This window comes from Ranitomeya variabilis, chromosome 2 (assembly GCF_051348905.1).
Source record: "Ranitomeya variabilis isolate aRanVar5 chromosome 2, aRanVar5.hap1, whole genome shotgun sequence".
NCBI classification, from domain to species: Eukaryota; Metazoa; Chordata; class Amphibia; order Anura; family Dendrobatidae; genus Ranitomeya; species Ranitomeya variabilis.
In genome coordinates this window covers 627,285,330-627,309,067 of record NC_135233.1, presented here as the reverse complement: position 1 = coordinate 627,309,067, position 23,738 = coordinate 627,285,330, and the positions used below count along the sequence as shown (strand labels likewise).

Below are 23,738 nucleotides of genomic sequence, written 5' to 3'. Positions count from 1 at the left end.
CACAGCATACTAAGTACAGATCTCCTGTGAATACTGGCACTTATGGTGATAGTATTGTGGGGTTTTTTTTAACCCCTTCCTGACATCCGACGTACTATCCCGTCGAGGTGGGTTGGGCCCGTATGACCGCCGACGGGATAGTACGTCATAGCCGATCGGCCGCGCTCACGGGGGGAGCGCGGCCGATCGCGGCCGGGTGTCGGCTGCATATCGCAGCTGACATCCGGCACTATGTGCCAGGAGCGGTCACGGACCGCTCCCGGCACATTAACCCCCGGCACACCGCGATCAAACATGATCGCGATGTGCCGGCGGTGCAGGGAAGCATCGCGCAGGGAGGGGGCTCCCTGCGGGCTTCCCTGAGCCCCCCGCAGCAACGCGATGTGATCGCATTGCTGCGAGGGTCTTACCTCCCTCCCTGCCTGCTCCAGACCCGGATCCAAGATGGCCGCGGATCCGGGTCCTGCAGGGAGGGAGGTGGCTTCACAGACGCCTGCTCAGAGCAGGCACTGTGAAGCAGCCTGTACTTCTCGCAGATCAGTGATCTGTCAGAGTGCTATGCAAACTGGCAGATCACCGATCTGTATTGTCCCCCCCTGGGGCAAAGTAAAAAAGTTAAAAAAAAAATTTCCAAATGTGTAAAAAAAAATAAAAAAAATATTCCAAAATAATGAAAAAAAAAAAAATATTATTCCCATAAATACATTTCTTTATCTAAATAAAAAAAAAAACAATAAAAGTACACATATTTAGTATCGCCGCGTCCGTAACGACCCCACCTATAAAACTGCCCCACTAGTTAACCCCTTCAGTAAACACCGTAAGAAAAAAAAAAAAAAACGAGGCAAAAAACAACGCTTTATTACCATACCGCCGAACAAAAAGTGGAATAACACGCGATCAAAAAGACTGATATAAATATCCATGGTACCGCTGAAAACGTCATCTTGTCCCGCAAAAAACAAGCCGCCATACAGCATCATCAGCAAAAAAATAAAAAAGTTATAGTCCTGAGAAAAAAGCGATACCAAAATAATTATTTTTTCTATAAAATAGTTTTTATCGTATAAAAGCGCCAAAACATAAAAAAATGATATAAATGAGATATCGCTGTAATCGTACTGACCCGAAGAATAAAACTGCTTTATCAATTTTACCAAACGCGGAACGGTATAAACGCCTCTCCCAAAAGAAATTCAGGAATTGCTGGTTTTTGGTCATTCTGCCTCACAAAAATCGGAATAAAAAGCGATCAAAAACGGTCACGTGTCCGAAAATGTTACCAATAAAAACGTCAACTCGTCCCGCAAAAAACAAGACCTCACATGACTCTGTGGAGCAAAATGTGGAAAAATTATAGGTCTCAAAATGTGGAGACGCAAAAACTTTTTTGCTATAAAAAGCGTCGCTGGTTTCACACTTGCGTTTTTGTCTGCAGCGTTTTTTGCACAAAAAAACGCATGCGTTTTTTCCCTATATTTAACATTGAAAACGCATGCGTTTTTTTTGTAGACGTTTGGTCGCGTTTTCAAACGCATGCGGTTTTTTTCTGCATGCGTTAATTTTCAGAAATACAACCTGCAGTATTTTCTTGGTGTTTTTAAGCACATGCGTTTGTTTGCGTTAAAAACGCATGCATTTTTATCGAAAAAAAACAGAAAACACACTGAAAAGCCACCCACCACCATCAAGGTGATAAAGGGATCCAAACCCTAACCCTAACTCTACCCCTAACCTCACCCCTAACCGTTTAATGAACATTTTCTGACAGTCATAGTGCCACGTATTTCAGTGCCACGTATTTCAGTGCCACGTATTTCAGTGCCACGTATTTCAGTGCCATGTATTTCAGGGCAACGTATCACGTATTTCAGTGCCACGTGTTTCAGTGCCACGTATTTCAGTGCCACGTATCACGTATTTCAGTGCCACGTATCACGTATTTCAGTGCCACATATTTTAGTACCACGTATTTCAGTTGCACGTGTTTCAGTGCCACGTATTTCAGTGCCACGTATTTCAGTGCCACGTATTTCAGTGCCACGTATCACGTATTTCAGTGCCACGTGTTTCAGTGCCACGTATTTAAGTGCCACGTATCACATATTTCAGTGCCACGTATTTAAGTGCCACGTATTTAAGTGCCACGTATTTAAGTGCCACGTATTTCAGTGCCACGTATTTCAGTGCCATGTATTTCAGTGCCACGTATTTAAGTGCCACGTATCACATATTTAAGTGCCACGTATTTAAGTGCCACGTATTTAAGTGCCACGTATTTCAGTGCCACGTATTTCAGTGCCACGTATTTCAGTGCCACGTATTTCAGTGCCACGTATCACGTATTTCAGTGCCACGTATTTCAGTGCCACGTATTTCAGTGCCACGTATTTAAGTGCCACGTATTTCAGTGCCACGTATCACGTATTTCAGTGCCACATGTTTCAGTGCCACGTATTTAAGTGCCACGTATCACATATTTAAGTGCCACGTATTTCAGTGCCACGTATTTCAGTGCCACGTATTTCAGTGCCACGTATTTCAGTCACGTTTAGGGTTAGGGTTAGGGGTAGGGTTAGGGTTAGGGCTAGGGTTGGAGGTAAAGTTAGGGTTGGGGCTAAAGTTAGGGTTGGGGCTAAAGTTAGGGTTGGGGCTAAAGTTAGGGTTAGGGTTTGGATTACATTTACGTTTGGATTAGGGTTGGGATTAGAATTATGGGTGTGTCAGGGCTAGGGGTGTGGTTAGGGTTACCGTTGGGATTAGGGTTAGGGGTGTGTTTGGGTTAGGGTTTCAGGTAGAATTGGGGAGTTTCCACTGTCCAGGCACATCAGGGGCTCTCCAAGCGCGACATGGCGTCCAATCTCAATTCCAGCCAATTCTGCGTTGAAAAAGTAAAACAGTGCTCCTTCCCTTCCGAGCTCTCCCGTGCGCCCAAAAAGGGGTTTACCCCAACATATGTGTTATCAGCGTACTCGGGACAAATTGAACAACAACTTCTGGGGTCCAAGCTCTCTTGTTATCCTTAGGAAAATAAAAATTTGGGGGGCTAAAAATCATTTTTGTGGGAAAAAAAAGATGTTTTATTTTCACGGCTCTGCGTTATAAACTGTAGTGAAACACTTGGGGGTTCAAAGTTCTCACAACACATCTAGATAAGTTCCTTGCGAGGTCTAGTTTCCAATATGGGGTCACTTGTGGGGGGTTTGTACTGTTTGGGTACATCAGGGGCTCTGCAAATGCAACGTGACGCCTGCAGACCAATCCATTTAAGGCTGCATTCCAAATGGCGCTCCTTCCCTTCCGAGCTCTGTCATGCACCCAAACAGTGGTTCCCCCCCACATATGGGGTATCAGCGTACTCAGGACAAATTGGACAACAACTTTTGGGGTCCAATTTATCCTGTTACCCTTGTGAAAATACAAAACTGGGGGCTAAAAAATCATTTTTGTGAAAAAAAAAAGAATTTTTATTTTCACAGATTTGCGCTATAAACTTTAGTGAAACACTTGGGGGTTCAAAGTTCTCAAAACACATCTAGATAAGTTCCTTGGGAGGTCTAGTTTCCAATATGGGGTCACTTGTGGGGGGTTTGTACTGTTTGGGTACATCAGGGGCTCTGCAAATGCAACGTGACGGCTGCTGACCAATCCATTTAAGTCTGCATTCCAAATGGCGCTCCTTCCCTTCCGAGCTCTGTCATGCGCCCAAACAGTGGTTCCCCCCCACATATGGGGTATCAGCGTACTCAGGACAAATTGGACAACAAATTTTGGGGTCCAATTTATTCTGTTACCCTTGTAAAAATACAAAGCTGGGGGCTAAAAAATCATTTTTGAGAAAAAAAAAAAATTATTTTCACGGCTCTGTGTTATAATCTGTAGTGAAACACTTGGGGGTTCAAAGCTCTCAAAACACATCTAGATAAGTTCCTTAGGGGGTCTACTTTCCAAAATGGTGTCACTTGTAGGGAGTTTCAATGTTTAGGCACATCAGGGGCTCTCCAAACGCAACATGGCGTCCCATCTCAATTCCAGTCAATTTTGCATTGAAAAGTCAAATGGCGCTCCTTCCCTTCCAAGCTCTGCCATGCGCCCAAACAATGGTTTACACCCACATATGGGGTATCAGCGTACTCAGGACAAATTGCACAACATTTTTTGGGGTCCAATTTCTTCTCTTACCCTTGGGAAAATAAAAAATTGGGGGCAAAAAGATCATTTTTATGAAAAAATATGATTTTTTATTTTTACGGCTCTGCATTATAAACTTCTGTGAAGCACTTGGTGGGTCAAAGTGCTCACCACACATCTAGATAAGTTCCTTAGGGGGTCTACTTTCCAAAATGGTGTCACTTGTAGGGAGTTTCAATGTTTAGGCACATCAGGGGCTCTCCAAACGCAACATGGCGTCCCATCTCAATTCCAGTCAATTTTGCATTGAAAAGTCAAATGGCGCTCCTTCCCTTCCAAGCTCTGCCATGCGCCCAAACAATGGTTTACACCCACATATGGGGTATCAGCGTACTCAGGACAAATTGCACAACATTTTTTGGGGTCCAATTTCTTCTCTTACCCTTGGGAAAATAAAAAATTGGGGGCGAAAAGATCATTTTTGTGAAAAAATATGATTTTTTATTTTTACGGCTCTGCATTATAAACTTCTGTGAAGCACTTGGTGGGTCAAAGTGCTCACCACACATCTAGATAAGTTCCTTAGGGGGTCTACTTTCCAAAATGGTGTCACTTGTAGGGAGTTTCAATGTTTAGGCACATCAGGAGCTCTCCAAACGCAACATGGCGTCCCATCTCAATTCCAGTCAATTTTGCATTGAAAAGTCAAATGGCGCTCCTTCACTTCCAAGCTCTGCCATGCGCCCAAACAATGGTTTACACCCACATATGGGGTATCAGCGTACTCAGGACAAATTGCACAACATTTTTTGGGGTCCAATTTCTTCTCTTACCCTTGGGAAAATAAAAAATTGGGGGCGAAAAGATCATTTTTGTGAAAAAATATGATTTTTTATTTTTACGGCTCTGCATTATAAACTTCTGTGAAGCACTTGGTGGGTCAAAGTGCTCACCACACATCAAGATAAGTTCCTTAGGGGGTCTACTTTCCAAAATGGTGTCACTTGTAGGGGGTTTCAGTGTTTAGGCACATCAGGGGCTCTCCAAACGCAACATGGCGTCCCATCTCAATTCCAGTCAATTTTGCATTGAAAAGTCAAATGGCGCTCCTTTCCTTCCGAGCTCTGCCATACGCCCAAACAGTGGTTTACCCCCACATATGGGGTATCAGCGTACTCAGGACAAATTGTACAACAACTTTGGGGGTCCATTTTCTCCTGTTACCCTTGGTAAAATAAAACAAATTGGAGCTGAAATAAATTTTGTGTGAAAAAAAGTTAAATGTTCATTTTTATTTAAACATTCCAAAAATTCCTGTGAAACACCTGAAGGGTTAATAAACTTCTTGAATGTGGTTTTGAGCACCTTGAGGGGTGCAGTTTTTAGAATGGTGTCACACTTGAGTATTTTCTATCATATAGACCCCTCAAAATGACTTCAAATGAGATGTGGTCCCTAAAAAAAAATGGTGTTGTAAAAATGAGAAATTGCTGGTCAACTTTTAACCCTTATAACTCCGTCACAAAAAAAAATTTTGGTTCCAAAATTGTACTGATGTAAAGTAGACATGTGGGAAATGTTACTTATTAAGTATTTTGCGTGACATATGTCTGTGATTTAAGGGCATAAAAATTCAAAGTTGGAAAATTGCAAAATTTTCAAAATTTTCGCCAAATTTCCATTTTTTTCACAAATAAACGCAAGTTATATCAAATAAATTTTACCACTAACATGAAGTACAATATGTCACGAGAAAACAGTGTCAGAATCGCCAAGATCCGTCAAAGCGTTCCAGAGTTATAGCCTCATAAAGGGACAGTGGTCAGAATTGTAAAAATTGGCCCGGTCATTAACGTGCAAACCACCCTTGGGGGTGAAGGGGTTAATTACTGATCAGTATTGTAGTATTCAGTCACTATGTGGTGGTAATAAGTTGTCTGGAAATGGTGTTGCGGTATTTGTCCCTTGAATGTGCTATTTGGTCACCAAGTGGTGGTAATATGTGGTCTTGACATGGTGCGGTGGTATTTGTTCCTTGTATGTGATATTATTCGATCACTGTGGTTGTAATTTGTGGTCTGGTCATGGCGCAGTGGTATTTGTTCCTTGTATGTGATATTATTGGTCAAAATATACCTAAATTGTATTGCAGATTTTAACAAATATTTAATAGGTTAGAGTAGGTTCCGGCCATTTTTCTGGAATAATCTGGAGGCTGGCAGCTGAAGCCAGGAGCACCGAGCCCACCCGCAGCCCTGTGACATGGAGACACCCGCAGGCCAGGAACACCCAGCCCGCCCTCAGCCCTGTGACACGGAGACACCCGCAGGCCAGGAACACCCAGCCCACCCTCAGCCCTGTGACACGGAGACACCAGCAGGCCAGGAGCACCGAGCCCGCCCGCAGCCCTGTGACACGGAGACACCCGCAGGCCAGGAGCACCGAGCCTACCCGCAGCCCTGTGACACGGAGATACCCGCAGGCAAGGAGCACGCAGCCCGCCCGCCTGCCGGTACTCCGCACTGACAAGGAGCAGCAGAGCGACACTCACATTACGGCGGCGGTGGCGCAGTTTTCGGCCTCACAGAGACCTGCACCTCCCACACTCACACGTCAGAGCCGCCGTCTAGTTATTCCTCCAATCCGCGGCCGACGGACAGTGTGATGGGAGTAGGGGTGGCCAGGCTGTTGTCATGACGACACCTGAGGTGTGGTGATCATCCACTAGAGCGAGTCGGTACCACCGGATTAGGTCTTTGAGCAGGAGCCATTTTGTTGAGGACTTATTTTTTTTTTTACTTTTTTCTTCATTTTGTAGGACAATTATTGATGAACTGAGACATTATTACCCAGTATGGCCACAATCACTGCAATGTTCTTGTGCAAATGATGCAATAAGGACAAACTGAAATAGCAGATCCCGCCTGGTGTAAGCTAAAGCCCTGTTCACACTATCCAGTAGTTTGCATTCTGTTTCTGTTTTTCCATAATATCAGGACAATAGAGTTAAAGGCATATTGCCAAGTGTGAAAGTTATCTGCTGGCCATGGAATAGGAGATAATGTCCCTATTGCTGGGGGTCTGACCTCTGGGGTCCCACTATTCCGGAGAATCGGGGCTCTGTGGTGGTTCATCAATGGCCCCTCTGCTCCCTTCATTCTTATGGGAGTGCCGATGATCAGCCGAGCGCAGATCTAGCCCATAAGAATGAATGGAGGAGCAGTGCAGGTTAACAGAGCCCGGATTCTCAGCATCATGGGGGTCCCAGCTGTCAGACCCCCCAAGAGATCAGGTTAACTTCCAACCTTGACAATACCCAATTTAAAGGGTTAACCCTATGGGGGACATGTATGGCACATCCTCCATCTTGGCCTGGCTCCAGCCTCTAGAGATGGAGCCACGGAAACAGCAGTACTATTAGAAAGCCAGGAGTGGGTGATAATACAGAAGAGGGGACAGGTTTCTATTCTACTTTTCCTCTGATTGTTCCTCTCCTGGTCTTGGCTACAAATACTGAGGTAAAATACTGACCGTGTGAACGTGGCCTTAGGCGTTTTTGCCACCTTTTGACTGGACAGTGAATAGTCCTGGTTTTGGCTAGAAATACCGAGGTAAAAAACTGACCAAATACTGACCTTGTGAATATGGCCTTAGGCATTTTTGCCACCTTTTGACTGGACAGTGAATAGTCCTGGTTATGGCTACAAATACTGAGGTAAAATACTGACCGTGTGAATATGGCCTTAGGCGTTTTTGCCTCCTTTTGACTGGACAGTGAATAGTCTTGGTTTTGGCTACAAATACTGAGGTAAAATACTGACCGTGTGAACGTGGCCTTAGGCGTTTTTGCCACCTTGTGACTGGACAGTGAATAGTCCTGGTTTTGGCTACAAATACTGAGGTAAAATACTGAACAAATACTGACCTTGTGAACATGGCCTTAGGCGTTTTTGCCTCCTTTTGACTAGACAGTGAATAGTCCTGGTTTTGGCTACAAATACTGAGGTAAAATACTGACCAAATACTGACCTTGTGAACATGGCCTTAGGCGTTTTTGCCACCTTTTGACTGGACAGTTAATAGTCCTGGTTTTGTCTACAAATACTGAGGTAAAATACAGACCGTGTGAACGTGGCCTTAGGCGTTTTTGCCACCTTGTGACTGGACAGTGAATAGTCCTGGTTTTGGCTACAAATACTGAGGTAAAATACTGAACAAATACTGACCTTGTGAACATGGCCTTAGGCGTTTTTGCCTCCTTTTGACTGGACAGTGAATAGTCCTGGTTTTGGCTACAAATACTGAGGTAAAATACTGACCAAATACTGACCGTGTGAATGTGGCCTTAGGCGTTTTTGCCTCCTTTTCACTGGACAGTGAATAGTCCTGGTTTGAAGTGTTTTTTTTTATCAGTAGCCGCTTCTAACTAGTGACGTGTACTTGTCTCTTTTGCCCAACAAACGTTTTTCAAAACCTAAAGCAGAATAAAAATGCCTGAGGACTTTTTACAATAGAATGGAATAAGAGACTTTCAAACTTTTTTTTCAACAATTTTTGAGCCATTTTTGTTCAGGAGCTTCAAAACACCCCTCAAAAACCTATGGCTCCCATTCATCATAGTTTTTATGCCAGAATACAGATTTTATACATTTTCTCTTTACTTTATCCAAGCTCTGACAAAGGCTGAACAAAGCTAGGGGGGACAGGGGCATGGTAACCCTCGCTCATCAGACTCATGACAAGCAGTGACGCTCCTTTCGTCAGAAATCTTACTCCAGTCTGTGACTGGAGTAAGATTACTGGTGAGGAGCCCGAAAGCACATACTACTGGCACCTTACCTTACTCATTAACAGGCGTGCACCTCTTAAGGGAAACCTGTCACCCCCAAAATCGAAGGTGAGCCAAGCCTACCGGCATCAGGGGCTTATCTACAGCATTCTCGAATGCATTCTGTAATGCTGTAGATAAGCCCCCGATGTATCCTGAAAGATGAGAAAAAGAGGTTAGATTATACTCACCTGGGCGGGCGGTCCGATCCGATGGGCGTCGCGGTCTGGTCCAGGGCCTCCCGTCTTCTTACGATGATGTCCTCTTCTTGTCTTCACACTGCGGCTCCGGCGCAGGCGTACTTTGTCTGCCCTATTGAGGACAGAGCAAAGTACTGCAGTGCGCAGGCGCTGGGCCTCTCTGACCTTTCCCGGCGCCTGCGCACTGCAGTACTTTGCTCTGCCCTCAACAGGGCAAATCAGTACACCTGCGACGGAGCCTGAAGACAAGAAGAGGACGTCATCGTAAGAAGATGGGAGGCCCTGGACCGCGACGCCCACCGCAGCAGGAACGCCCCTGGGTGAGTATAATCTAACCTCTTTTTCTCATCTTTCAGGATACATCGGGGGCTTATCTACAGCATTACAGAATGCATTACAGAATGCTGGAGACAAGCCCCTGATGCCGGTGGGCTTTGCTCACCTTCAATTTTGGGGGTGACAGGTTCCCTTTAATGCCTCTAACTCCAGCACATCCAGGCATAGAGACCATGCATTAAAAGTCTGGACGCATAGGTGACTGTGTGTGCATATATCCTTATCGCTCTGTATAAATTGTGTTACATGTGCATGAGCTCTATGACTGATTGGAAAAAAGTACTGCAATACATTAGAAGTAGAATTAAAAAATATTTTAAAAAATAAACCCTTTTATGTCAAAAAGTTCTTTTAATGTGCAAAAGTAGTAAAAATATAAAAAGTGCTGTGGTTCAGTTTATGGTTTGCAGTGTTTTATAAGCACCAGGGGCCTTCTAGTAGAGAGATCATTCTATCTGATAAACACCTCTCCATTACTAACACCAGGGCTTGATGCCAGTTGTGTTTTTGGACAATTCACAGCTGACATCAACCCCAAGAACCTTCACCTGGAATGCCAATGCACAAAGGCATCGGGAAGAGCGAAGGTGAAGCTCCAGAATTGGATCATCTAATGTGATGCACCAATTGTACAGGGGCTGAGGCCTGATGTTTTTAGGTTGGGAAGGGACCAATAACCATAGACCTTCCCAGCCTGATAATATTGGCTCTATTACGACCCGGGCTCTATCTGCTACTGTGTCCTCGGGTGTCAATGGTGGACAGGTAACTTGCAATCTGCTGTCCGCCGGTTTCTGCCATGGGGCATAGAGTTACCCCCACTACCTCGGTCTTCCGGCTACCGGTATCTGCGCTCAGCGTGGAGGAAGCCCAGTCGCAGCTTCTCTCTCCAGCTCTTAACTCTCCTTTCCCTCCTTCACTGTCTCTACAAACTGTTCTGTTTTTGTTCCTTCTAGGAGCTGCAGTAACTCTCGTGGCTGCACGGCCCCCTCTTTCTCTTTCAGACTCTCACCGTCTGCTTCCTCTCTGTTCTGTCCCTCTGACAGACTGTCTCTCCCTCCGACATACTGTCTAACTCCTCCCCCAGACCAGAATATATATTTATATACAGGGAAGCTCCCCTGAAACCGGTTCAGAGCTCCCCCTGGAGTCAGAACTGTGTTTCATGTATGTGAATACCTGATAAAATAAATCCTTCCTCGCTTCCAAGCATGACATCACTCTCCCCGTGAGGAAAGCAATGCCACTGTAACAACCAGGAACCTGGTGTTTTACACATTATACAACATGGAGGACTATGAGATGCATTATACTATATTGAGGACTATGGAGAGTGCATTATAATGTATGGAGGACTATGCTTTGTATTATACTATATGGAACACTATTGGGAGCATTATACTATATGGAGAGGTTTGGGATGTATTATACTATATGGAGGACCAAGGGAAAAGTGTTATACTATATGGAGGACTATGGGGCACATTATACTATATGGATGACTTTGGAGTGTGCATTATACTATATGGAGGACTATGGGATGCATTATACTAAATTAGTAAAATGCTGCCTATTCATTGAGTATGCTGCTGATAACATGATACTGTATGGTGACAGGTTGACCTACTAGTGATCGTTCTGTGTCCATCATTCTTCCTCTGCTGGTGTATGGAGGCTGGGAAACAAGTGTTGAATGACTTCAGTATTCTTGATCACACTAGTTTAAACGGCCTGAACTCAACGCATGTAATCAAAATGTTTCTGTGAGATGGTGCAATATGTGAGTATTTGGGGCCCTGTCTGTAGATAAATTCCCAAAGGGGTATAATTTCCAAAATGTGGTCACTTGAGGGGGGATTCTGCTCTCCTACCACTTAGGGGCTCTTTATATGAAATCCGCAAACTATTCTAGGAAAATGCGCTCCAGGAGGCAAATTGCGCTCCATCCCTCCCGAGTCACTCCGTATGGCAAACTAGTACTGTACAGCCACATATGGGGTATTTCTACCTTCAGCAGAAATTGTGGGATAAATTTTGGTGCCATTTTTTACCGACTTCCCAGTGTGAAAATGTAAAACTTGGTGCTAACACACAATCTTGGTGGTAAAAATGTAAATTATTTTTTCTTCACTGCCCAATGGTATAAAAGTCTGTGACACACCCGTGGTGTCAATATGATCACTGCACCCCTAGATGAATTCAATGAGAGGTTTAATTGGTAAAATGGGGTCACTTATGGGGGGTTTTGCTGGTCTGACACCTCAGGTGCTCTGCCAATGTAACATAGCACCCTCAAACCAGTGCAGCAAAATCTGCACTGTACTATGGCGCTACTTTCCTTCTGAGCTTTGCACTGGAGAAATTGAACAACAAAATGTATGGTCCATTTTCTTCTGTTACCCTGGCGAAAGTAACAACAATTAGGTCTAAAGGAAAATTTTTGTGAAAGAAAATTGTTTATTTTTTTCCTTCCACATTCCAAAAATTCCTGTGAAGCACCTGAAGGGTTAATAAACATCTTGAATGTGGTTTTAAGTACCTTGAGGGGTGCAGTTTTTAGAATGGTGTCACTTTTGGGTATTTTCTTTCATATAGACCCTTCAAAGTGACTTCAAATGTGAGGTGGTCCCTAAAAAAAATGGTTTGGTAAATTTTGTTGTAAAAATGAGAAATCACTGGTCAACTTTTAACCCTTAAAACTTCCTAACAAAAATAAAATGTTTCAAAAATTGTGCTGATGTAAAGTAGACATGTGGGAAATGTTATTTATTAACTATTTTGAGTGATATGACTCTCTGATTTAAGGGCATTAAAATTAAAATGTGCTGTCTTCCAGGTGCAAGAATTAAAGATGTGTCTGACAGGATATCAGGACTTTTCAGACCTACAGATGACAACCCATTTCAGCTAATACATGTGGGGACAAATGACACCGCAAGAAATGACCCGGAAACCATCTGCAGTGACTTTGAAAACAGGTAAGAAAGTGAAAGAACTGGGAGCGCAGGTGGTCTTCTCTTCCATCTTTCCAGTGGATGGCCATGGAACAAGGAGGTGGAATAAGATTCTCCAGGTGAACAACTTGCTACGTCGATGGTGCCGTCAGCAAGGATTTTGATTTCTGGATCATGGAGTGACTTACCTATACGATGGACTGCTTGCTAGACATGGGGTGCACCTTACGAAGACTGGTAAAAAATGTATTTGGAAGTTGCCTTGCTACACTCATCAGGAGAGCTTTAAACTAGAACAATGTGGGAAGGGAAGCAAAAGGCCAGAAAAAGCCATAAACATGACAAATACTATTGAGAACTCTGCTATTAGAAGTGGAAAGGAAGATCAAAGACAAAAAAATCTAAATAATAAAAATATTAGAGAAAGAGAAACCAATCACAAACTAAAATGTTTCTATACGAATGCACAAAGCATGGGCAACAAACAAAGAGAATTGGAACTACTAACACAGGAGAAGAAATATGATGTCATTGGAATCACTGAAACTTGGTGGCACGATACACATGATTGAAATACGAGGCTAGAAGGATACAACTTATTTGCAAGAAAGAGAATTGTTAAAAGAGGAGGAGGTATCACATTGCATGTTAGAAAAGCGTATATCTGCACAGAGATCCAAGCTTCAGAGACTGGGAGTTCTGTGGAAACTGTTTGGGTAAGAATACAAGGACCGAACAACGGAAATGACACCATTGTAGGCATTTACTATAGGCTTTGTGGAAAAAGAAAAAAAAAGAGCATGAACCGCACATCCCAAAATCATACGTTGATCTAAAGCCGCTAGGCAAAAATTTAAATACTGAATATGAGGTTTTCAGTTTAACATTCTGATCAGACTGTATGAAGCCCACTGCCCCTTCACGGCAAACCTCATAGTGGGTCCTAACGCCCTAACGGAGCGGAGCCGTGCGGCGACCACCGCCGCAGCGGCCATGCACCAGCAGGGCGGACGGCCTGTTGCCCCACAGCACCCATGCTGCGAGACTGAGCCCCCAAGACTCCAGACCGCGCCGCCCCACCAGCACAAAGCCACAGCAACAATGGCCGCCACACAGCACCAGCACCAAAATGAAGGGAGCATTTAAACTCACCTTCCTCCAGCTCTTCAGTGAGAGCCAAAATGGGCTAGACCCCTTACTTTGCAGTCTCCTGCTAATTAAAATCACCTGAGCCAAATGGGAGGAGTGCTGGTCCAAAAAAAGAGACAAGTACATGCTTTGTGGAAAAAGAAAAAAAAAAAAGAGCATGAACCGCACATCCCAAAATTATACGTTGATCTAAAGCCGCTAGGCAAAAATTTAAATACTGAATATGAGGTTTTCAGTTTTACATTCTGATCAGACTGTATGAAGCCCACTGCCCCTTCACGGCAAACCTCGTAGTGGGTCCTAACGCCCTAACGGAGCGGAGCCGTGCGGCGACCACCGCCGCAGCGGCCATGCACCAGCAGGGCGGACGGCCTGTTGCCCTACAGCACTTCATACAGTCTGATCAGAATGTTAAACTGAAAACCTCATGTTCAGTATTTAAATTTTTGCCTAGCGGCTTTAGATCAACGTACGATTTTGGGATGTGCGGTTCATGCTCTTTTTTTTCTTTTTGCACATAGCATGTACTTGTCTCTTTTTTTGGACCAGCACTCCTCCCATTTGGCTCAGGTGATTTTAATTAACAGGAGACTGCAAAGTAAGGGGTCTAGCCCATTTTGGCTCTCACTGAAGAGCTGGAGGAAGGTGAGTTTAAATGCTCCCTTCATTTTGGTGCTGGTGCTGTGTGGCGGCCATTGTTGCTGTGGCTTTGTGCTGGTGGGGCGGCACGGTCTGGAGTCATGGGGGCTCAGTCTCGCAGCATGGGTGCTGTGGGGCAACAGGCCGTCCGCCCTGCTGGTGCATGGCCGCTGCGGCGGTGGTCGCCGCACGGCTCCGCTCCGTTAGGGCGTTAGGACCCACTACGAGGTTTGCCGTGAAGGGGCAGTGGGCTTCATACAGTCTGATCAGAATGTTAAACTGAAAACCTCATGTTCAGTATTTAAATTTTTGCCTAGCGGCTTTAGATCAACGTACGATTTTGGGATGTGCGGTTCATGCTCTTTTTTTTCTTTTTGCACATAGCATGTACTTGTCTTTTTTTTGGACCAGCACTCCTCCCATTTGGCTCAGGTGATTTTAATTAGCAGGAGACTGCAAAGTAAGGGGTCTAGCCCATTTTGGCTCTCACTGAAGAGCTGGAGGAAGGTGAGTTTAAATGCTCCCTTCATTTTGGTGCTGGTGCTGTGTGGCGGCCATTGTTGCTGTGGCTTTGTGCTGGTGGGGCGGCGCGGTCTGGAGTCTTGGGGACTCAGTCTCGCAGCATGGGTGCTGTGGGGCAACAGGCCGTCCGCCCTGCTGGTGCATGGCCGCTGCGGCGGTGGTCGCCGCACGGCTCCGCTCCGTTAGGGCGTTAGGACCCACTACGAGGTTTGCCGTGAAGGGGCAGTGGGCTTCATACAGTCTGATCAGAATGTTAAACTGAAAACCTCATGTTCAGTATTTAAAATTTTGCCTAGCGGCTTTAGATCAACGTACGATTTTGGGATGTGCGGTTCATGCTCTTTTCTTTTTTTTCTTTTTGCACATTTACTATAGGCTGCCTTTGCAAGCTGAAGATATGGATGAACTTTTTATGCATCAAATGGCCAAGTTCTCCAAATAATATGACATAGTTGTCATGGGAGATTTCAACTATCCAGACATTTGTTGGGAATCTCTCTCAGGCAAAATTAACAGGACAAGCAAATTCTTATCCTCTCTTGCTGACAACTTTATCTCCCAAAAGGTAGGGGAGAAAACAAGGGGATCTGCTACCTTGGATCTAATCCTTATAAACAGGGAGGAAATGGTTGAGGAGGTAAGAGTGGCTGGGACCCTAGGAGGTAGCAACCATGCTATTTTTCGAATTTTGGATAACTAGAGGAGGAAGACATGTGAAGACTCAGACATCAAGGTTAGATTTCAGAAAGGCAGATTTTAAGGGACTCCGAAACAAAATCGGAGGGATCCAATGGCTGGATATCCTTAAGGACAAAAATGTCCAGGAAGGATGGGAAATCTTGAAAAATGAGATTCTCAAAGCACAATTGTTAACAATTCCGAAAAGAGGGAAGAAAAGGAAGCATTTAAGGAAACCCGGATGGATGAACACAGAGCTTAAGCACATGCTAAAAAGGAAGAAAGGTTTATCAAATGGAAAGAGGGAGGCATATCTAAAGAAGAATATAATGCTGTCTGCAGAACCTCCAGGGCACGAATCAGATTATCTAAAGCTGACAATGAATTAAGACTTGCAAGAGACGTCAAAAGCAATAAAAAAGGATTTGGGGGATATGTCAAAAGTAAAAGAAAAGTCAAAGATGCTATAGGATTTTTACAGGATGGAAATGATGAAATGGTAAGAAAGGATGTTGAGAAGGCCGAACTTTTAAATTCCTATTTTGCCTCTGTTTTCTCTCAGAAAGAAAATGTAACATCAACTGATTTTCACTGTCCTATTAAGGGAATAGAAGAATCCAGGATATCTATAAACAGAAAGATAGTGAGGAAACACTTAGCTAACATAAATTATTTCAAGTCTCCAGGTCCAGATGAATTACACCCCACAGTACTGAAGGAGACAGCAGAAGAAATTTTTGAACCACTCTCCATAATCTTTGAAAATTCTTGGAGAACAGAAGTCCCAGAAGACTGAAGAAGAGCAAATGTTGTTCCTATCTTCAAAAAGGGGAAGAAGGTGGACCCAGGAAACTATAGGCCAGTGAGTCTGACGTCTATACCAGGAAAGATCTTTGAACAAATTATTAAACAACATGTATGTAAGTACCTGGATGAGAATTAAGTGATTAAAGAGAGTCAGTATGGGTTTGTAACTAATAAGTCATGTCAGACTAACCTAATTTCCTTCTATGACAGAATTACTGACTGGGTGAATCAGGGAAATGCTGTAGATATAGTATATCTTAACTTAAACAAAGCTTTTGTCAAAGTATCTCACACAAACCTTATTGAAAAAATGACTAAGTATGGAATGGACAAGGCAACTGTTAGGTGGATTCATAACTGGCTTAGTGATCGGACCCAAAGAGCGGTCGTAAATGGCTGCACATCCAGTTGGAAGAATGTCTCGAGTGGGGTACCACAGGGCTCTGTCCTGGGCCCTGTATTGTTCAACATCTTTAGCAATGATTTAGATGAAGGAATTGAGGGTAAACTGATTAAATTTGCTGATGACACAAAGCTAGGAGGGACAGCTAATACTAGAGAAGCGAGAGAGAGGATTCAAAAAGATATAAATAAACTGGAGCAGTGGGCAGCAACTAACAGAATGGTTTTTAATAAGGAAAAATGCAATGTACTACATCTGGTCAATAAAAATGAAAAAAAGCATATACAGAATGGGAGGAATAGGGCTAAGCAACAGCACTTGTGAAAAAGACTTGGGTATACTAATAGATCACAGACTGAACATGAGTCAACAGTGTGATGCAGCAGCAAAAAAGGCAAATACAATTCTGGGATGTATTAACAGAAGCATACAGTCTAGATCACGTGAAGTCATTATTTAAAAAAAGATATCAACAAACTGGAGCCAGTTCAGAGAAGAGCGACCAGAATGGTGACCGGTCTGCAAACCATGTCCTATGAGGAACGCTTACAGGATTTGGGAATGTTTAGCTTGCAAAAAAGAAGACTGAGAGGAGACTTAATAGCTGTCTAAAAATATCTCAAGGGCTGTCACATTGTAGAAGGATCATTATTCTCATTTGCGCAAGGAAAGACTAGAAGCAATGGGATAAAACTGTATGGGAGGAGACACAGATTAGATATTAGAAAAAACGTTTTGACAGTGAGGGTGATCAATGAGTGGAACAGGCGGCCACGAGAGGTGGGGAGTTCTCCTTCCCTGAAAGTCTTCAAACAGAGGCTGGACAGACATCTGTCTGGGATGATTTAGTGAATCCTGCTGTGAGCAGGGGGTTGGTGTTGTGAACTGTGTTTCTGGGCTCCCTCTGGTGGTCACTAACGGTATTGTGTTAGGTATGTCTTGTTGCAGGCCTGAGCTCCAGCTGTGTCGTTAAGCAGCGGGTGTTTCCTATTTGAGTCTCCTCTGGACTCAGTCTCTTGCCTGGCATCGTTGTATCCAGACCTATTTGGTCTCCTCCGGATTCCTTTCAGTCTGCCTCATGCAAGAAAAGCTAAGTCTGTTTTGTACAATTTGGATCGTTTGCATTATTCAGTGTTTTTGTCCAGCTTGCTTTACATTTGATTTTTGACTCGCTGGAAGCTCTAGGGGGCTGATATTCTCCCTCCACACCGTCAGTCGATGTGGGGGTTCTTGAATGTTCAGCGTGGATGTTTTGTAGGGTTTTCTGCTAACCGCATAGTCCACTATCTATTTTCTGCTATCTAGACTATTGGGCCTCACTTTGCTGAATCTAGTTCATCTCTACGTTTGTGTTTTCCTCTTGCCTCACCGTTATTATTTGTTGGGGCTTTCTATATCTTTGGGGTTCAATTTCTCTGGAGGCAAGCGAGGGCTTATTTTTTCCCTTTAGGGGTAGTCAGTTCTCCGGCTGGCTCGAGACGTCTAGAACCAACGTAGGCACGTTCACCGGCTACTTTTAGTTGTTTGCGTCAGGATCAGGTATGCGGTTAGCCCAGTTTCCACCTCCCTAAAGCAGTATTTATATTTTTGCTATCTTGCCGGAATATCAGAGATCCTCTGCCATTGGGATCATAACAGGTTGGACCAGATGACCCAGGAGGTCCCTTCCAACTCTATCATTCTGTGATTCTAAAAGATTGAAAATTGCAACATTTTCAAAAATTTCACGAAATGTCAATTTTTTCACAAATAAACACAAGTCATATAAAAAAAATGTTACCACTAACATGAAGTACAATATGTCACGAGAAAACAGTCTCATTATTACCGGGACCCTTTGAAGCGTTCCAGAGTTATGACAGGAAGGTGAAAACAGGCTTCGAGTTGAAGGGGTTTAAGGAGATCAACATCTGAGGACTCCTAATCTTAAAGGGAACCTGTCACCCCCCCCCCCCCCCAGGCATTTGAAACTAAAAGAGCCACCTTGTGCAGCAGTAATGCACAAGGTGGCTCTTTTAGTTCTGGGTGCTGTAACTGCAGAAATAATCCGTTTTGTAATTTGTCAGAAAATACCTTTCTTCAGTCAAGGAGGCAGGCGTTTCCCCCCCTGCTGCAGACGCCACACAGCCGTCACTCAAGTCTTCTTGGCGCCGGGCGCTGCCTCTTCAGCCCTGTTTTGAAATGAGCCGACGCATGTGCTCTTTTCTCCTGCCTTGGGCAGGCGCAGTGAGCGCTGCCCGTCTGTCCTCATATGCAGTCTAGCTGACTGCGCCTGTGCGGCCGCCCTGCCTGTGAATCCCAGCCCCGCAATGTGAATAAATCAGAAGACACTTCTGAGGGCCACACATTCGCATTTCCTCTTGTTGCACTATGCAAATCTCATAGACATCTCATTATTTAATTGTTAAATCATGTACATAGAGACAAATCAGTAATGTCCAGGCTGGTTCTTTATTCAATGTGTGTGATTTATTAGTAAGACTCCTCTCACAATGCTCAGCTTGGCCTACTTCTTGGAGACTTCCTTTCCAGTTACATGCTTGGGTGTTGAGGATCTAAGGCTTGTATTTACACACATAAGGATGAGCCAGGTTACAGTTAGCATCATTCCACATTAGAAAATCTGAAAAAGACAAGCGTGATGGACACATGAGGAACTCAAATGATACTATTGACCCTAATGTGCTTATGAAGATAGAGCAGATCCATCAGGACATAGGAAGTACTTACATATTCAGTTCTCATGCTTCGCACTGATGAGGGCCAACAGCCCGAAACACCGTGTCTGCGAATTGAGATACTGATTTGGCTTTTATCCTAAGTCATATTGCACGACTCGTTAAAGGGTTGATTGTGACTTGTAGGATCGCTACTTCCAATAGGTGGCGCTATAGAGTTAAGTCCTCTTTTTTTCAGCAGAGGCAATTTGCATATTTAAATTCCCAGAGGAGCATTGCACGGCGAATAAGCCTCCTTACCTTGACAAGCCAGCTGGTATGTCACTCTCCATAAGGAGAAACGATACCCCTTAGACCCCACTCCAGAGCCTCTCACCTAGCCAAATCAGTTCTCATGCTTCGCACTGATGAGGGCCAACAGCCCGAAACACCGTGTCTGCGAATTGAGATACTGATTTGGCTTTTATCCTAAGTCATATTGCACGACTCGTTAAAGGGTTGATTGTGACTTGTAGGATCGCTACTTCCAATAGGTGGCGCTATAGAGTTAAGTCCTCTTTTTTTCAGCAGAGGCAATTTGCATATTTAAATTCCCAGAGGAGCATTGCACGGCGAATAAGCCTCCTTACCTTGACAAGCCAGCTGGTATGTCACTCTCCATAAGGAGAAACGATACCCCTTAGACCCCACTCCAGAGCCTCTCACCTAGCCAAATCAGTTCTCATGCTTCGCACTGATGAGGGCCAACAGCCCGAAACACCGTGTCTGCGAATTGAGATACTGATTTGGCTTTTATCCTAAGTCATATTGCACGACTCGTTAAAGGGTTGATTGTGACTTGTAGGATCGCTACTTCCAATAGGTGGCGCTATAGAGTTAAGTCCTCTTTTTTTCAGCAGAGGCAATTTGCATATTTAAATTCCCAGAGGAGCATTGCACGGCGAATAAGCCTCCTTACCTTGACAAGCCAGCTGGTATGTCACTCTCCATAAGGAGAAACGATACCCCTTAGACCCCACTCCAGAGCCTCTCACCTAGCCAAATCAGTTCTCATGCTTCGCACTGATGAGGGCCAACAGCCCGAAACACCGTGTCTGTGAATTGAGATACTGATTTGGCTTTTATCCTAAGTCATATTGCACGACTCGTTAAAGGGTTGATTGTGACTTGTAGGATCGCTACTTCCAATAGGTGGCGCTATAGAGTTAAGTCCTCTTTTTTTCAGCAGAGGCAATTTGCATACATATAATACAGAAGGCAGCTAACATGAAGATGCAAAATGTCCGCAAACAAGAGGGAACAGGTTACACATCACACCCCATATCCACCATGGGAACTTGGGAGTTTTCTTGTAATATCACATGCACTTGTAAATCAGGGTTAGCACCAGACTGCGGTCTGTATCTCCATAATCCTGTGGACCGGTGTCTCTCTACAGTGCAGTCCGTGGCTCAGGGTCCTTCTACAGTCCTGTCCATGGACCACTATACAGTGCGGTCCTTGGTCTTTCTACAGTGCGGTCTGTGGACTGGGGTCACTGCACAATGTGGTCTAGGGTTCCTTTACAAGTGCAGTCTGTAGAATAGGGTTATGCTGCAATGGCATTCATGGACCAGAGTCATTCTACAGTGCAGTTTGTTGTCCCTCTACAATGCAGTGTGTGGATTGAGTTAACTCTACAGTGCGGTCTGTGGAATGGGGTCACTCTAGAGTGCAAACTGTTTTCTCTTTACAGCTCAGGCTGTGAACCAGGGTCACTCTACAGTAGACCTGCAGTGGTTTCAAAAAGTATTCATATCACGTGAATTTTTTCACATTACACCCACAAACTTGAACGTTTTATATGATACCAACACAAAGTAGCTCTATGAATTCCCCTAAAATCAACTTTTATTGTAAAAATATAAAAAATACTAGCAAAAGCAACTATATATATATATATATATATATATATATATATATATATATAAAATTGTCTAAGGTCCACTTCCGTCTGTTTGTCTGTCTGTCTGTCACGACCAATCAGCGACAGGCACAGTCCGGCTGCGAATTGGCCCCTCCCTACTCCCCTCCAGTCAGTGCCCACATAGCGTTTTAGCAGTCCTTTAACGCTGCCATTAACCCTGTAAGTGTGACCAACTTTTTACTATTGATGCTGCCTATGCAGCATCAATAGTAAAAACATATAATGTTAAAATAATAATAAAAAAATCATTATATTCTCACCTTCCGGCGTCGGCGGCAGCCTTTCCCGCTCCTCGCGACGCTCCGGTCCCAAGAATGCATTGCAGCAATGACTCCAGATGACGTAGCGGTCTCACGAGACCGCTACATCATCACGGGTTATTGTCGCAAGGCATTACTGGGAATGGAGCGTCGCGAGAAGCATCGCTAAAGGCCTGGACTGGATCCGGGGGCCGCTTGAAGGTGAGTATATAACTATTTTTTATTTTAATTCTTTTTTTAACAGGGATATGGTGCCCACATTGCTATATACTACGTGGGCTGTGTTATACACTACGTGGGCTGTGTTATACACTACGTGGGCTGTGTTATATACTGCGTGGGCTGTGCTATATACTGCTTGGGCTGTGTTATATACTACGTGGCTGTGCTATATACTACGTGGCTGTGTTATATACTGCGTGGGCTGTGCTATATACTACGTGGCCTGTGCTATATACTATATGGGCTGTGCTATATACTACGTGGCTGTGCAATATACTACGGGGCCCTCAAAAACCTGGAGCCGGCCCTGGCTTCACTGATTGGTCGTGCCTGGCCGGCTGCGAACAATCAGCGACAGACGCAGTCCGGCTGCGAATTGGCACGGGATTTGAACCACGCTTCGCTAATCGGTCGCGCCCAGCTGGCTGGCCGAATCCTGTGTATTCATTGCATTTTTCTGAAATCTTCATAGATACACTACATACATATTCTAGAATACCCGATGCGTTAGGATCGGGCCACCATCTAGTATATATATATCTATATAGTGCTAAGCTAACTTATCCTAAATAACCAATACATATATTGAGGTTAATGTACAAACCATGGTTCACCATATATTCAGAGCATAGGGGATTAAGCCTGAGTTAAATACAGAAAAAATGATTTCACCAAAGATAACCCTACCTAAGCCACAGATTTTGGCACCCTAGGATTACTACAATGGCACCTCCGATCATCAGGGGCAGGCCATAATGAGCCCTAGCATGTCTCTCACTAGGTTGTAATATGTATAACTAATGCCACCAGTCCAACACACATAAAATATGAAAGCTAATGACATTACCGATATGCAGGGTCAAAGCCAGGGCGAAGGTAAATTATGATTTCATGATCTGCACAACCACACTATAAACAGCAGAACGATAACTGGAAACAGGAAACTCCCTTATATCCTGCCATAGAAGGACCATGCCAAGTGTCCTATAGATAAACAGGTCCATATGTATAAGAAATAGTCTTTTTTCCTGCCAAACAAACTTCCAAAATATGTGGCAAAATTAACTTAGCTGTCCAAGTGATGCACCTCAACGCTTTTTCCCTTTAAGTTATTGGTTCATCAGGAGGCCACCTTGAAGGACGCTGTATGAAGAAGGGTTTATCCTGCTCTGGGTGACAAACCCCAAATGACCAACACATCATCAGACCAAGTTTAAGAATGGAGTAGTCATTTGAAACACGTCCAGTTTCACCTCATTGCATCCCTTACCCCAGAATTGCCTATGCCTAGGCATACTGTAGTGTTGCCAAATCTATTTTAATCAAGAAATAAATTATTTGAGTTTATGGATTGAATCTGGACTTATATGAAGATGTGTTGGTCCTCCTCTGGTGTGAGAAGCCCCAAATTGATCATTGATCACACAAAGTAGGGAGTATTTGTGAAGTGTAAAAGAAATTATACATGATTTTCTAATTATTTTGAAAACATAAATCGGAAAATTGTGAGGTGCATTTGTAATCGGCCCCCCATAATCAGATCCCCTAAATTAAACCTTTATTGGCCTATTGCCTCCAGAAGTCGTAAAATAATTAGTACATTATGTCCAACTGTGTGTGATTTCTTCTCAATATAACTACAGTTGTTCTGTGAAGGCCTCAGAGGTGTAAGAACATTAGGGATCAAACAGCATCACAAGAACCAAAGAACACACCAGACAAGTCAGGGATAACGCTGTGGAGAAGAGTAAAGCAGGGTCACATTATAAAAAATAGCCCAAGCTCTGAACATCTCATAGAGCACTGTTCAATCCATCATCCACAAATGGAAGGAGAATGGCACAACTGCAACCTACCAAGACATGGCCGTCCACCTAAAATGACATCCCAAGCAAGGAGAGCACTAATTAGAGAAGCAGCCAAGAGGCCTATGGTCACTGTGGAGTCGCTGAAGATCTACAACTC

At 44.0% G+C, this 23,738-nt stretch overlaps 1 protein-coding gene across 1 annotated transcript in view; it reads right to left on the bottom strand.

Annotated features, from left to right (window-relative positions):
* Nucleotides 1–19,094: 19,094 nt before the first annotated feature.
* The window catches only part of REG4 (regenerating family member 4), a 57,156-nt gene continuing 52,512 nt past the window's right edge, over nucleotides 19,095–23,738 (bottom strand). The window contains exon 6 of the mRNA XM_077289043.1: nucleotides 19,095–19,270. Coding sequence (XP_077145158.1) covers nucleotides 19,203–19,270 — 68 coding nt within the window. The 3' untranslated portion in view covers nucleotides 19,095–19,202. The remainder of the gene's footprint in view (nucleotides 19,271–23,738) is intronic.